The sequence below is a fragment of the Phasianus colchicus genome, chromosome Z (assembly GCF_987193195.1).
Source record: "Phasianus colchicus chromosome Z, bPhaCol1.hap1.1, whole genome shotgun sequence".
Classification (NCBI taxonomy): Eukaryota; Metazoa; Chordata; class Aves; order Galliformes; family Phasianidae; genus Phasianus; species Phasianus colchicus.
This window is the reverse complement of record NC_143476.1, coordinates 52,156,904-52,172,879: the sequence shown is the minus strand read 5'-3', so window position 1 is coordinate 52,172,879 and position 15,976 is coordinate 52,156,904. Positions and strand designations below refer to the sequence as shown.

General features: G+C 37.7%; 1 protein-coding gene across 7 annotated transcripts in view; it reads right to left on the bottom strand.

Annotated features, from left to right (window-relative positions):
- Positions 1-15,976, bottom strand: part of FRMD3 (FERM domain containing 3) — a 146,238-nt gene that overhangs the window by 41,146 nt on the left and 89,116 nt on the right. For 5 of the 7 annotated variants that reach the window (XM_031602398.2, XM_090131099.1, XM_090131098.1 and 2 more), the window contains 2 exons: positions 8,855-8,952; positions 7,305-7,428 (listed from right to left, as the gene is read on the bottom strand). In XM_031602398.2, coding sequence (XP_031458258.2) covers positions 7,305-7,428; positions 8,855-8,952 — 222 coding nt within the window. Of the gene's footprint in view, positions 1-7,304; positions 7,429-8,854; positions 8,953-11,311; positions 11,650-11,676; positions 12,537-15,976 lie in introns of those variants that run through there. The other 2 variants (XM_031602400.2, XM_090131102.1) reach the window with 2 other exon arrangements.

Here is a 15,976-nt window from a genome sequence, read left to right as displayed (position 1 = left end):
GGATCTGGACAAGCTTGAAAAGTGGCCTCTGACAACCTAATGAGATTCAACAGCGCCAAGTACAAAGTGTTGAACTGGAGATGGAGCGACCCCACGTGTACTGGGAGAGGAACTCACTGAGAATAGCCTTGAGGGGAAGGAGTTGGGGTGTCATCAGAAGAATCCAGGAAGAAAACTCTCTAACTCCAATATGGTGTTAGAAAGTTAATATTCCTTTATTCTCGCAATCCATACCAGGCAACTTGACAAATCAAGTGCTCTCTCTCGGAGTTCAAGTTCTACATTTAAACTGTTAAGACATACATATGCAATACATTGGCATACACATCCACTCTTTTCCAATAAATCATTAATATGCTAATGTCCCTTTGGGAATGTGCACAAGATAGCTTTGGGAGTCTTTGCTCCCTTACTTCATCCTCATTTTTCTGTCATCAGCTTCCTGTCTCTGTCCCTTGGCTGACCTTTTAGCTGTTTTCCCCCAGTTTAGCAGATTTCCATCACTTGACATGCTATAGTGAGCAGCTTTCTATCTTGGTGCACTATAACTCAAAACAGTTTATACGAAGAAGAAGTCCCTGCAAATGGTGAATGCAAAGATGAAAGTATTATGTTGTGACTTCAGTACTTCAGTGAAGTAAGGCTCATTCTGAAAAACATGACTGTCCACACACCAAGCAAAGATAACTGGAAAGTTTTAGAAGTACTACACATGAATTCCTCTTTGCTATACAAATATATATCCCTTAAACTAATATATCAATCCCTATTGCTACATCAATCCTTCCTTTTCTTTTGAGTATTTAAAACAGAAGAAGCAAACAAACAGGAGGGAGACTGACTTTTCAAACAGGAAGACAGTAATAGGGCAAGGAGTAATGATTTTGAAGAAGAAGAGAAGAGATTTAGATTAGATGTCAGAAGGAATTTTTTTACTCAGAGATTAGGGAGGCACTGGAACAGGTTACACAGAGAAGCTGTGGTTGCCCCCACCTGCAAGCATTCAAGGCCAGGTTGAATGGGGCCCTGGGCAGCCTGATCTAGTGGCTAGCAACCTTGCCCATGGCAGAGAGTTGTAACTGGATAGTCTTCAAGGTCCCTTCCAACACGAGCCATCCTATGAAAATTCTATGTATCTACGAAACACACATTCTGGCCATCTCTCTAATTCAGTCAAATTACTACTGCTAAGAAGAATTAATAGTGGAATAAACACCAGGACAATACAGCTAAACAGAAACAATGTTTTCCACCCAGTAAAACATAAAGAACAGCATGTTAAAACCAGACTGTTACATTAGAAAGAACCAGATAATTTTGAATTTGCTGTAGCATGTGCCAATACATAGCCTGATGATAAATACAAGTGCATACACTAGGAAATAAAGTGAGTTACCACAGGGTATCAAGGCTGAAATGAAGAAGGCATTCAGAGTTGCTCCAGCTGTAACGTAGGTGGACCTCAAGCAGCTGGCATGACAATCTGCCTGTGAACTCCCTCTACACATCCTCCTCCTCCTCAACCCTCCAAAGTCCTTGATCACACTTTGCAAAGATGAGAACTACAAAGATTTTGGCTTGAGCATATAAATCAGCTGTTCCTGAGCCCAAATCCTCTTCTTTTCCAGAATCTTCCCCCATCAATATAAATGGCAACAGATTCCAAATTCCCAGATAACTGGCTTCTATCTTCTGTGGTATGACAGCAAGTATTGGTGCATTACATATGTCATTTTGATTGGATTACTCTCATCTGTATGAGGCCACCGGATACAAATGTGATTAGGATGGTACAAGAAGCTAAATGTAATGTGTCGATGAATGTGGTAGCAGCACTAAACACATAAAGGTAGATGATATGTACTTTTAATTGAAAAAAGCTTTTAAATGTCATATGAAATCCACTTTGGTCCAGATGTACTAAACAGGAATTCAGTTTTAGCTCTTTTTTAATATATTTAATAACATGCAAAAAGTTGCTTTAAGCTGGGATTAAGCAATATTAGCACCTACAAAGAAAATCATTTTCTAGCAACCCTTGCCAAGTCTCCTGAGACAAGCTCCCAGGATATACTCCAATAGTAATAATAATTGTAGTTAAGCTTGCCAATAACTCTGTTGGAGCTCCATGTCTGCATGAGAGCTGGAGAGCAGATGAGTGCAGATCAGGAAACCCTATAATCTTCACACCAGTGTGAGCACCAAAGGTGGTATGATGAAGGGAATAAGGAAGGAATTAGAGCAGACAAGTTAAGTTAAAAATGCTGAAGTCGACAATGTGTAGTAACAATATAGACTATGTAGATATTACACACCTTTCAAAACAAATTTAAACAAAACTTCTCATTTAACTTTCATCAAAGAAAAGCATTAATTTGTTAATCTGGTTTTCATGAAAATACTACCCTTTAGCTTAAAAGTTTAAATTTCTTTTAGGATAGTTATTAACAGAACATGTCAGTGATTTCATGCCCTCAGAGGAAATCTCTTCCTCTCCCAAAAGATTTTCTCCCACATAAAACTTACGCAGAATCTAGAAAATGTCATACACTGGAGAGAATAGCCAAGTAGGAGTCAACTACACTGAACCTGTACCAACATCACCTGTGCCCCAAGTAATGGTAAACTATTTGAATTTACTTATGAAATTGGCCTGAGAAATAGCTACTTGAATTGGTCCATAATTTAATTTGCAAAATTATGTTTCCTTAGGGTTTCTATGTAAATTAATAGCTGCTTGCATAATACACTCATTTAAGTTACATGACTTTATATTTCATATCAGAAGCAGTTATCAGGTGGGATACAAAAAAAATCTTTAGTCTCAACATCTAAGTACTTTTATCGCATGCCTTTCAAATGAAATGAGAAGAAAATAAATATAATTTCAACAAACAGATGTTCCCTTCTGCAGATCTTATATGAATCTTGTCTTTGGAATTCTCTGGATTTCAAGTGCCTGATCTCAGGAAGCTATGGTTGATAGGTAGTCTTCAAAAGACAGGGAATTTATCAGAGTCATAAATACTCTATCTAAAGACAGAAGATTTGGAACAGAATAAATTTTTATCTTGGTGAAGAGAAGGCACTATGAATGTAGTAAAAACATCTGAAGTTTTAATCCATCTTTTAAAACAAATGATGCACTTGTAACAACACTGAAGTACATTTGGAAGAAGAAACTGACAACAGGTATGTGATATGTATATATATGTACTTGTAAGAGAAGCCTGTAAAATCCAATAGCAACAATCAAAACAGTGCCAGGAACTAAAGTTGCTTAAGCATACAGTGGAAAAAGTACAACTGTTTTGGGTACAGTTACAAAATTATTAATATGCTAAAAACAGCTCTGAAATTCCAGAGATCAAGACTGCCTGGGTGATCTTCTCAAATTAAAGTAAATAAATAAATAAAAATCTTAGAAGTCCCTGCTTTTAGGCTTGAAGAAATGACCTTTCACTTAACTTCTCTCTCTTCTATCAAAAAGATTTCATGATTCTGCCTAAGTTCACTTGATGGGTTACATTTTTTTGTGGTTTTGTTTTTTTCCCTCCCAAATCTACACAGTATTCTTTGTCATAATTTTCTCAAGCTGGGACTTTTTTGGTCACCAGAAATAAAGTACAGCTTTATACACTGAAGATTGTACAGTGTGTGAATTTCTCTAATACTGCCAAAATATCTAAGAAATGCATGTGTGGTTCCATGTACTTTTCTTTGAAAGACAAGCAAAAAATAAAAGATACTTTTTATTTGGATTGTTTCAATGATGTGATTTACAATACAGTCTCATAAATATTTGCACTAGTCTAGCTAAAATATTAAATGAATAACCTGGAGACATACATAAGCATTCACTTCACTTGAAGAAGTATATATCGATCTACTAATTGAATATCTTATTTTTAGGGCCAAAATCTCTTCCAGTCTGTTAAAACTGATGGGCAAACAGACATGCAAGTAGCTATGAATTCTGTAGCTGCACTGTTATATCCATACCCAAACATATAACAATCAAATCAACTTCAAATCTTTCAAGAATAAGTGCCCACTTCACATCCTAATGTGAACGTATACTCATACATTCTAAGCTGCTATGCCATAAGGCCATTATCTCTCTTTCACTCAGCAGTATGTCGTGTTTCAAAAGAGGCCTTACTTGGAATGAGAATATGACATCCTGGCATTTGTTTGCCCACTCACTGTAAAGATCAATTAAGTTATTACTGTACCTCTCCCTTTCTCAATGAGAATAATTAATTACAACTCACAAGACAATGAATCATAGCACAATGAAGTTTTTTCACACATTTGTTTATCCATCACGTTTATAATTTTTGCAACCAGGTGAAGAACATGGTCATAGGAAAGCCTGCATTTTGCTAAAATCTAGTGTTGTTTTCATAGGCAAACAGAGCATGAAATAAAAGTACCATGTCATACATCTGCTTTAGCTAATAAGAACAAGACTTCTAAATGACACAAAAAAGTCGTTAAGTAACTGGCAGCTGTCACAGCATTACTGGCTGTTTCCCAGACATTCCTCTCACTATTCTCATGTGACTTTCAAAAGGCAAATTCTTCCAGCATGTTATAAGACCTTAAGAATGAGGATGCTGAGATAGGATTCAGTTAAGAACTGGCACCCTCCAAGCCATAGGGCTTTGGTTACACAGAAGAGACAGATTCCATAATTTTTGTTTACATGTGTGGAAAAAAATGGACAGATTCATCTGCAGTGATGTCACTCAGAAGTAACTATTTCAAAGTTAGCTAAATGGCAATTGGATTAAAATGGCTTTGTCTCTTCTGTTCTCCCATTCACTAACATGTGACTCAAGTGCCTTTTAAATATAAGGCCTGGGAACCTCCTTCAGCATTTCTAACAATACTCACTAAGAAGCAAAATACTAATTTCAAAAAAAAAAAAAAAATTCTACTGAATGCAGTGAAACACATATGCTGATAAACAAGAAATAGAAGTTTGACAAGTCAGTGGTTTTTCTAATTATCTTTTTATAGTTAAGATACTAGAATCTGATTATCTAGCACTAGATCTTTCTGTATATAGTTCATTACGTGACAGATATGTTTTATTCATTTGAAATCCTAGAATAGAGATCCAAGGAATTAAATATTCTGAAAAAGGTAAAACTTTCATGTGACAGCTGAATGCTTGATGTAAAAAAGGGTAATAGGGTTATCAATTTTGGGAAGACAGAGCTACAGATGCAAATAGTCAGGACCAAGCAGCAGCTATGCACACAGCCCTCAAAGTGTCTTTGCAGCCAGGCAAATATATAAAGAACACTGTGAGCTGATAATAAGAAAAGAAAAATAGTCAGGAAGTAGAGGAATTGGGAAGAAAACTGCTCCTGGCATCTAGAAAAAGCTGTAAGCCACTAAGTCTAACATTAATAGTGTACAGATTGGCAAAACCTACTACAGACAATTACCAACGCAGACAGAAATGAGATGTAAGGTGAGTTTTGCTATATATCAAAGTTCTGCCTCAAACACTTCTTCTTTGAATAAATCAGCAGGAAACTGAGCTAGTACAATTTGCCTGAATTTCCAAAAGGCTATAATTAATGGTGTTCCTTGCCAAGACTACTGAAATTCAGGGGATATTCTCACAGGCAGTGACAGGGGGAACAGAGCACAGGAATGGACCATAACAGAATCCTAGACAGACCTGAGTAATGATCAGTGTCACAGGATGAGGAATACTATTCTAATCAGAACAGGGAATTTATAAATGAGCTAAAAATGTGCCTGATTATTCATAATAGAGTAACCAGCAGGTTAAATTTATGATGCATGGGCAGAATTATGCACAAGAGAAAAACACAACTGAGAAAAATACATCTCTTTCCAAGGCTGTAAAATACAAAAGCCATCAGCTTCCTCTAGCAAGCCTTCCTTTCCTTCTCCTAACTTTAAATAAAAGACTAGACTACTCCTGCCAAACTGAATGGATCAAAATATTCCCAATTACACCATAGCTTAAATGATTAAAAACCTTGGTTTTTGAAGGTTGAATTTAGCCTTTGGAAACCTGCAGCTATCGTGTGGACTACTGCTTAAAGTATAAAGATAAATTGGTTTTGTTTTTGTTTTTAAACTATTTCTTTGGATCTGTGTAAACTTCAGCCTAGACTAATCTAAAAATATAGCCACAGCTGCACTATTTAAAATATTGTTTTGCTGAAAGAAATATAAGCAAAACACATAAGTTCAAGGAAGAAAAAAGGGAAACACAATAATTCTGGCATGCTCATCAGTAATTTTACTTTATGATTGAACAACATATATATGATAGACTTCAGAAAAAAAGAAATGCTTTTCACTTTCAACTCCTCTGAAAATATTTTTTTTTCCTTTTTTTTTTTTTTTTTTGCTTGGGGGAGGTCTTGATTCACAATCTTCTTTTTGTTAAACAAGATAGGCATGTTTCAAGGAAGTGCAATGAACCTCATCATCTCTGAATGGAAATTATCCACTTAATTTATCTGTTTGATTTTATTTAATTTTCTTCACGTGCTATTCCTCTCATGGTTCTCAGAGGAACATTCTCCACCATGCAAAATGATGAGTAGTTTCTGACACTGTTACTGTGCATGCTACTCACTGACAATCCTGATGGGGGGACAGTTGCACAAAGCACTGCTACTACTCTTCTGCAATACAATACTTGAGGGATACATTCAACTTTGAAACCTAGAGGGAGATCAGTCAATCTTTGTCCCCTCCTCCTTCTCACGCAATTGAAAGTTTAGCACAGAAAAGACAGAAAAGGTTTGTGTATAGTTCTGGATCTAACCTTCTTTTTTTTTTTTTTTTTTTTTTTTTCCCACAGAACTAATTTAAACACATTTCTGTATAAATCATATCTGTTAACAAAATTTACAGTCCCATTCCAATCAATATCGATCCTGAATTCTGTAACTGCATTACATTTAGATATTTCACACCCAAACACAAGACAGTCTTCCACATAACTCTGATCCCTAACTGAAAAATATCATTCTGTTAATCAACTGCAGCACCCATGATGTGAACTACTCCCAATAGCCAGACCCATCTTTCAAGCAAATGCAGTCTAAATTACTAGCACACATGTGGGAATCAGTTATGATTAATGAAGGTTATTAGGAAAAGAAAACCCACTAAGCGGAAACTGAATTTTCAAATTCAGCATATTAAACAGGAAGAAAGAAACCCTCCTGGGTTAATACACACAGTGTGAAAACAGATAAAATAATCCTTAGCTGACTTTACAAAGCAGCACTCTAAATTACCTGAATTCATTTTTATGTATTTCAGCTATTTTCTTCTCAAGCTTATGTGACTGTTTGGGAAAAATCTTGAAGTCATTCATATAATTCTCTGGGTGTTCATCAGGATCATAATCACCAAGTTCAGCTAAATAGATTCAAAACACAAAATAGAACAGAAAAATTAAATTGCAAAGTCAGAAGAGAAAGTCTGTAAATAGTGTAATTCAGGGACTGTAAGAATGAAGCATCTCTGAAGAAATGCTACTTGGAAGAACTTGTAGCTAGCTGAAACTACAATCGGTGAGTTTCAAGCAAATTTCATGTTTTATTTATTGCAGAAGTAATTAGCAATCTTAAAATTGCCAACCTTCTTTGGCAGAACATAGGGTCATTAAAGAAGACATAGGAAACCCTCCCTCTTTAACTACTTACCATTCTTCTACTAGGCAGAACAAAAACAGTGTACTCCTGACCATGCTGTTTTCTTTATCCGTTTATCCCCACTTGTCTGTACTATTATTTAATGATGACCCACAGTATCTGATTCTCCTTCTAAAAGATGATCACTTAGATATTCAATTGAGACATGTGGTTTCTATTTTTCTAGATAAGTCTCTTTTAATACGGTCTAGACTTGATCTTGTTTTGGATAAGCAGCTTCATGATGAATGAAAAGATTCATTCAGATTAAGGTAGAATGAAGGGAACTTGCACACATATGAAGTCCCTAATTGCACATGTAGCTAACTACTTTCTTTAGTGCATTCCAAGATATATATATATCAATTCTGTCTTTGGTAACTGATAAGAAGAAAGGAAGAGATAAAAAAAAAAGGTCTTTCTCCTTGAACTGTGTCTACTGCTTTGTCAAGGATTTTGCAGATCAGTTGCAAGGGACCTCTGGAGATCATCTAGTCCAACACCCTGCTAAAGCAAGTTTCCTACAGGTGGATTTATTTTGAATATCTCCAGAGAATAAGACTCCATGACTTCACTGGGTAGCCTTTTATAGTGCTCTGGCATCCATAAAGAAGTCTTTTCCTCATGTTTTCTCCATTACAGCATTACACAAATGAAATGATAATCTTTTCCACAAGAAAGTACACTGAATAGAAACTTTTCCTGCTTAGTTCAATTAGTATAGACTATGTTTACATTCAGGATAGTAAAAGAATAGTTTTGCTTTCTTTGTAATGGCAGTCTAATACTGATGCCATACTTTTTAATTCTAAGGCAATCAGGTAGTGGTTTTTTGTTGTTGTTGTTTTGTTTGTTTCAAGTTTGTTTGTTTGTTTTGTTTTGTAGTTTTTGTGTCTGGTGGGTTAGTTAGTTTTGTTGGTGTTTTGTTGTTGTTGTTTTTGTTGTTTGTTTTTAAGTTCCTGTGTGTCGTAAGTTGGCTGCAAGCTGAATTACTTTAAAACTTAAACCAATGCAGGGAAATAAACAGTACAGGTAAAAAAACAGTTATTGCTATTCTCATCACCAATCTCACACAACTCTGCATTTCTCTTTATATTGTTTACTCTTAAGAGTTATGAATTATTTCTCACAAAACTGCTGCTTGTACTTACCTTGGACTATACAGGCACCCAGGTAGGCAGCATCAGAAAAAGAACACAGCAAACGGCCATGGAAAATATCCCTTTTTATTTGTAGGTATAAGAGGTATCTGAAATTTAAAAAGGAAAAAAAAAAAAGGAAATAATGTTGTATTTTTCTATAGCAGATTCAACCGAAACCATCTGTGCAACTATTCTGAATTGTTCTCTTGCAACTTCAAATGTCAGGAAAAAAGTAATGGGCAACTACAGGTAAAACTAGGTCTTAAACAAAAGATTTTTTCTCATGAAAAATGAAATAATGGCAGTAGAAGTAACAAAATCCCACTAACAGAAAGCATGGAGAGTATTTGATTAGAAATGTACAGCTACTGCAATGCTCGTTAGTAATGGGAAATAAATTACAGTATTTCAGATTTTCTTGAGCAAACCCTCTCTCATTAAATACAGCTTCACACAGCACATTGACCATGATGGGAATAATTACTTCCTTTGTCTTTCTTAAATCTGTGAGGGATCCTCACAGACATTTTGAGGCACTCCCTGGGCAGCGCACGGAACCACAGAAGACCTGCCTGGAGGAAGCTGCCAGTTCCCTTCCTCTTAGGAGTTGCTCCTCATAGAGCAGTACTGATGAGAAGAAATGGCTCAGTCCAGTTGTCCTCTCTCTCCTGCCACAGAGCAGGATTATTTAGAACAGCAACAGGAGAGGTGAGGCTGGGAGACCATCTCTTTCCTTTCTGCTTTCCATCCTCCAGAGCAATCTCCCAGACCTGGTTGGCCCAGCACACAGCCTAGCTGTGCACCCGCAGCCACTTCGCCAGTCACGTTCCTAATTACAGCTGCACCACATAGCAGTTTTACCCCATGAAAAACACGTGTTTTAGCCAGAAAGAGTCAAACAAGTATATTGTTTTAGCAGTGTCAGTGGATTCAGCTTATCCTCAGCAGGTTCATTGATACAGAGAGTCCTGTCCAAGCCTAAGCTACAGCATAGTCAATAAAAATGCATTTTACCAATAAACTGATGTCAGGCACATTTCAACCAAATTGCTTGGTTCTGTGTGTGCTATGAATTCCTGTACCAAGCAGCCCAGGTGAAGACAGGAAAGGCAAGAGAGATTTGCCTCCTTTCCTTAGACTGTTACTAATTGCTACATAAAAACAGGAATATCACAAAGAAAAGCAACTTGTTTTAAATGTGAACACATCCCTTCACTGTACTAAAGTATTACAAACTTCTGCTAAAAAATTGCTCTTCAAGGCTCTTTACTACAACACTTGTTTTTCCCCTGTCGTCATTACTCAGTAGCTAATCTTTTTTTATTTCCATAATTTGTCTGACTGTGCAGTTCTAAAGAGAATATACTTGCAACATGGTGAACCAATGGCCTCAGTGAGATGCAGTAAACGTTTTTGATTTGCAAGGAGAGTTTACTGAAAAACACTGAAATGTATACTCATTCAAATACTACACAGAACCTGTGCAAATGAGTGTATCTCTATATTCTTGTTCTAATTTTTTTCTAAGTTTTGCCAAGGTGAGTCATCAGGTTGCAATTCTCTGAAGAGCTACCATTAACTTGAGGCCAAACTCTATTTCCCCTTTTAAGAAATGCTGAAAAAGCCACCTAGGATTGCACAGCATGTCTTGCTAGTCTGTCAAAAGGTTGACAGGTATCCGAAGACACTACACGCTGATGATTTCTGAGTTCAAAAATAATTACAATGAGATAAGAAAGCAAGCCAGATTGTGGAAAAGCATATTAATCTGTTTCTTCCAATTCACACATGCAGACATAAGGCTGAGATGAGAACTGTGAATCTGAGTCTCAGAATTGCACCGCGTACAGCTCTCCAGCAGCATGGATGGGAAGAAATACCATCAACAATTAACTATTCTACAAGTATTTTGTAATTTAAAAGAAGAAAAATTAAGCTTTACAAGAAACCATTTCCTCTGTAACAGGATTGTGTACCAGTACTGTCAAATTTGACCCATCCATCACCATTATCTTCAAAGCTAAGGGAGAATGGAAAATCCTTGGAAATTTACTCAAAGCACGTATTCAAGAGTCAAACTTGCTCTCAATTCCTCCATTTAATACAATGCAGTAAAATAAGTTAGATTCCTGAACAGAGATGACAGGAATTCCCTCTCTCCCCCATAGACAACAGTTTTGTAAGAGCAAGTTCCAAAATACACATACATTAATTTAATGTAATTTAAAACAAGTTTTTTTAATACACGGGAACAGCCATAAACCCAAGTTTGTGTGAGTCACTATGATATTACACTGGCACTTAGGATCAAAGGTGAAAGCAGCAGCAACAGAAAGCTCACAGAAAGAGGCCAAAAACACATTTCTATGCATTCCACTAAAATTCCATGAAGATGAACATGGGTGTTTGGGTGGGAGTGTGCATACATGTGGCATTTATAAGAAAACAGAATAAAAAATCACTGACAACTGCAAGTTGGGAGGGATCATCAGAATCATCAGGAACAACTTCTAGCTCCGTACAGAACCACCCAATATTCAAACCCTGTGCCTGAGAACACTGTCCAAACACTTTATTCGACTCCAACAGGCTTGGTGCCATGACCACTGCCCTGAGAAGCTCGTTTCAGTGCCCAACCACCCTAAAGTGAAGAGTGACACAGCGGACACAAGCTCCATGCCGTTCCCTCGGGCCTGTCGCTGTCACACAGAGCCGGGCTCAGCGCCGCCCCTCCGCTCCCTGTGAGGAGCTGCAGCCGCCATCAGGCCTCCCCTCAGCCTGCCCTGCTCTGGGCTGAACGCACCCAGCGATCTCAGCTGCTCCTCACACACCTTGCCCTCAGACCCTTCACCATCTTTGTAGTCCTTCTATGGATGCTCTCTCATAGCTTTATGTCCTTCTCCTATTTTGGAACCCAAAGCTGCACGCAGTGCTGTAGGTGAGGCCTCATAGCACAGAGTAGAGCAGACAGCCCCTCCCCGCCCCTGCTGGCAGTGCTGAACCTGCTGCACCCCCAGACAGTTGGCCCTTTGGGCTGCCAGAGCACACTGCTGCCTCATGTACAACTTGCCATCAGCCAGAAACCCAGATCCTCATTCTACAGGGCTGCTCACTCTCATTCTGTAAATATATCCAGGGTTATGCCACCTCTGGTGCAGAATTCAGCATCTGCACTTTTTAAATTCCATCCATGGTGATTGCCCAGCCTTCTGATCTGTCAAGAACTCTCTGCAACGCCTCTCTAGCCTCAGGGGAGTAATCAGCTCCTTGTGCGAATACAAGAAAAACTATTCAGAACAGCAGCTGTGGAGCAAGATAAACAGCAGCTCCTCACAATTTGGTGTCATCCACAAACTTACTTAGTATGCATTCAGCTCTTGCACCCTGATCATTTATAAAAATATTGAAGAGAACTGTCCCTAAAATGGAGCCCCAGTAGAATACCACAAGTGTATGGTCTCCAGCCTGATGGAATCCCATTCACTATAAACATCACTGAGTCTGACCCACCAGCCAATTGTTTACCTACCGTGTTATGTTTTTGTCTAGCTCTACAGCGGACATTTTGTCCACAAGGAGACCATGAGAGACAGAATCAAAAGCTTTGCTGAAATTAAAAAGATTACATCAACCAGTTTCCCTTGGTGAACTATATCAAAATCTTGTACAAAAGGAAACTAAGTTCATTAAACAGGACTGTCCTCTTGTGAACCCATATTGGCTGTGACCAAAGACTGCACTGCCTTCCAGGTGCTTTTTAACAGCTCCCAGTTTAATCTTCTCCATACTTTTGCAGGGGCCAAAGTGAGACACATAAGACTTAAATTTAGGGAATGGAACATGGGCCTCAGAACTATTTCTTCCTTGTCCTAGGATTATAAAGCTGAACTCAAGCAATTGTGTCGGCTAGCTTCAGTCACAAAAGTGGTCCATAAATCCTATTGATCTGTTTTTAAAATGTGTAATTTCTAGCACTTGCTAGTCTGAAGAAGCAGCTCTGCTTATATTTTCCCATAAATGAAAGGGGTTTTGTTTTTGCAATGTTTCACTTCTTTTGGAACCAGGATCTGTTAAACTGTTCACCTGTCTTCCTACCTCATTTCACATACATTCCCACTACATTAAGAGTTTTTGAAACAAGAATACTAAATTTTTTTCTGCCATTAAGTTTCTATGCTACTATGCTGTTGCCTGCATTTGACCATTAAAATCCAGGTTAAAAAAAAAAACTAGTTGTGCCCCAACATCTTTCAAAAACTTTAATCAAATGGTTCTATACTGCAGTTTCAGAGAATGATTTCACCCCTGGAACAAAAGACATTTCAAAGACAGAAGGTAGCAGTCAAAGGGGAAAAGCAGCACAGTTCACAGTTCCCAATAAAGACTGGAAAAATTGTTGGCTGGGAAAGCATCTGATCTTAGAAAAAGGGCAGGGAAAAATGCAAATATCCATGCAGATTATAAATGCCTTTTTTTTTCAGAGATCACCCACACAGCAAACTGCACTGGATGCTGTTCATCTTCTTCAGGCATAGCATCTAGGACAGTTTAGAACAAAACCTAGACATTATGGAGTTCTCCTGAAAAGCAATAAATGCATTTTGGACTGAAAGTCAAAGTTGTAAGCTTTGCAAGAATTTGCCTCAACCTCAGATGTTTTCTATAATCCTCATAAAGTAATTTATGTCCAAGGTCAGCAAACACCTAACTACTTACTTCACTAAGGCTTATGTACGTATTTAAAATTGCCTACACTTAACAGATTCAACTAACTTACAGATTCAATCTGTTTTTGCTGCTTCTTGTTTCTATCCATCACTGCTATGTTTTTGCAAGCTCTAGCACAATTTATAGCCTGATTTACAGTCCTGACTAAGAACTAAGGCTTACCAGCAGGCCAATAAACTTATGCTTCTAGCATTTATGTTCACAATTGTCTATCATTCAATAACCTCATTTCCATCTATTATCTGTTTGCGATAAATATGACTCAACTCTAAGTTAGCCAAATTCTTTCTGGAACTGTAGATGCAGGTCAGCAACGTCTACTCTTGTTTTCGGACATCATGTTTCCAACTGTTTAATTGTTGCCTGTTTGTGTACCTATTTAAGACATTCAATGAAGCAAGAGAGCTTTCCCATGATTATAACCTGTGGTTTGTCCACTTTGTGTTTTTTCATCTTGTGTTTAAGCTACTTCACTCACTGTATTACAGTAACAAGCATTTCACCCAGAACTGACACAACCTTCCCTGTCAGTAGACATTGGTGTCTTGAGAGACACCACAAAGTTTCAAAAAATCTAGCCTCAGTAATGTCTGGCTTTGACTGTTCTGCTCTTCCCCAAGCTACGCTGAATATTCAGGTGCTTTACAATTCCACCTAGATAGTAGGGCTAATAGTAAAAATACATATTCTCTAAAGAAATGTATTATTTGCCTACTTACAAATATTTGTGAAGTATTTTGATAGCTTAAAGAAAATCTATCATTCAATTCACTGTTTATTAAATACAGTTGACAGATAGCTCCTGGAGTCAGCACAAATAGTCTCTGAAATCATCAAATCAGTGTGCAGAAGCAGCCAAAAAACAACAAAAAATTGAAAGACAATGAGAAAAATACTGAGAATGAGACAGAAGAACATTGTGCCGTTTTTTAAAATATTGGTGTAATCACACCTTAAATGCTGTACCTACCTCTACTCTGCATTTTACAGAGGAACAGCTGAGTTTGATAAAGAGAACAACTAACAAGTGAGAGAATTAGAGCTTCTCTTACAGGGAGAGTTGAGGGGGGAACAAAATTGAGTCTTATTACACCAGGAAGGCAGTGAGAAAGGTAAATGAAAAGCTGCTAATCACCAAATCCTCCAGTAACTGAGCTCAGAGACATCAGTACAATCAGAGGACTGTTTAAGGCATACTGAAGAAAGTACCTTACACAGCGAGTGAACTGACACAAAAAGCTGTCAAGGCAAACCGTGCTATCCTGTCCAAAAAATAAATTGTAAGGCAAATGTGCAAGTAACAGCTCCAGAAAGAAAATTATCAAAATGAACAGGCAGGAATGTAATTGTTAAAATTCCTAAAGGCACAACTGAAGATACCTAATGTAAGTGAATTTTTATGGGTAGAAAAAGATCATGACTTTGCATTCTTGTTTTTATGGAAAGACATGACATTTTGTTCAAAACACTTACAGAATGTCCGTATTAATAAGCACACTACAGTAATGTACAGCAGCTGCCCTTTCAATTCACCTAATTACCCATAAGCCAAATCCTAGTAGAAAAATGAGAAACCAGGAACATAGTCATCGTGACTTAAAAACATGATCTTTGCATTTGGACATGAGAAATATCAATCTATCCCTTTCACACAGAAAACGCCAATTGTATGATCCACCCACAAATATCTAACAGCAAAAGTAGCAGGAGCTACCTTGCTAATTTATTTCTAATAAGTGCTTGTCAACAGTTTATGGGCTGATTTGGCCTGGTTCTGTGACTAGCAGGGTGGAGAGACCCGTGGATCTGCACCTTGGAAAGGAAAAAGGGTAGAGAAATGGGCCCAAAACAATACAGTTGCAATGATCTGAGGAGAAGCAAACTATTTTACTAAATAAGATTGGAATGCGAGAAAACACACTATAATACAATTTAATACAATATAATTAGAATTGAAGCTAATAAATTAAATTAAATGAGAATGTCCAAAAACTGAAGGCCTGATTCTAAATGCTACGGTGAGACAGCACCCACAACAGAGACGAGCCAGACAATCGGAAAGAAAAGGGCCATCAGGTGAGGTACCAAGGCCTTTTACCTGTTCCTCCTGAGCAGAAATGGTAACAGAGCAGCGAACTCTGGGAGGATGTAGTAGTTCATCTCTTCTGGGACAGGTACCTGGACCTGGAGCATTAACTCTTTAACTCCCAGTGGACTATATGATGTTATGATGTGGAATACTGATAACCGAACATCAAAAAACCATGACAGTGCTTAACCGTCTTTTCCATTAACAAGCATCTCTAGGAAGAGCCACTACCTTTTTTGCATGCTTTGAGGGATGTTGTTCTAACACTAAAAATTCAGCACCGTTCCTGGTAAAAAAGCCTCAGAGAAGATCCC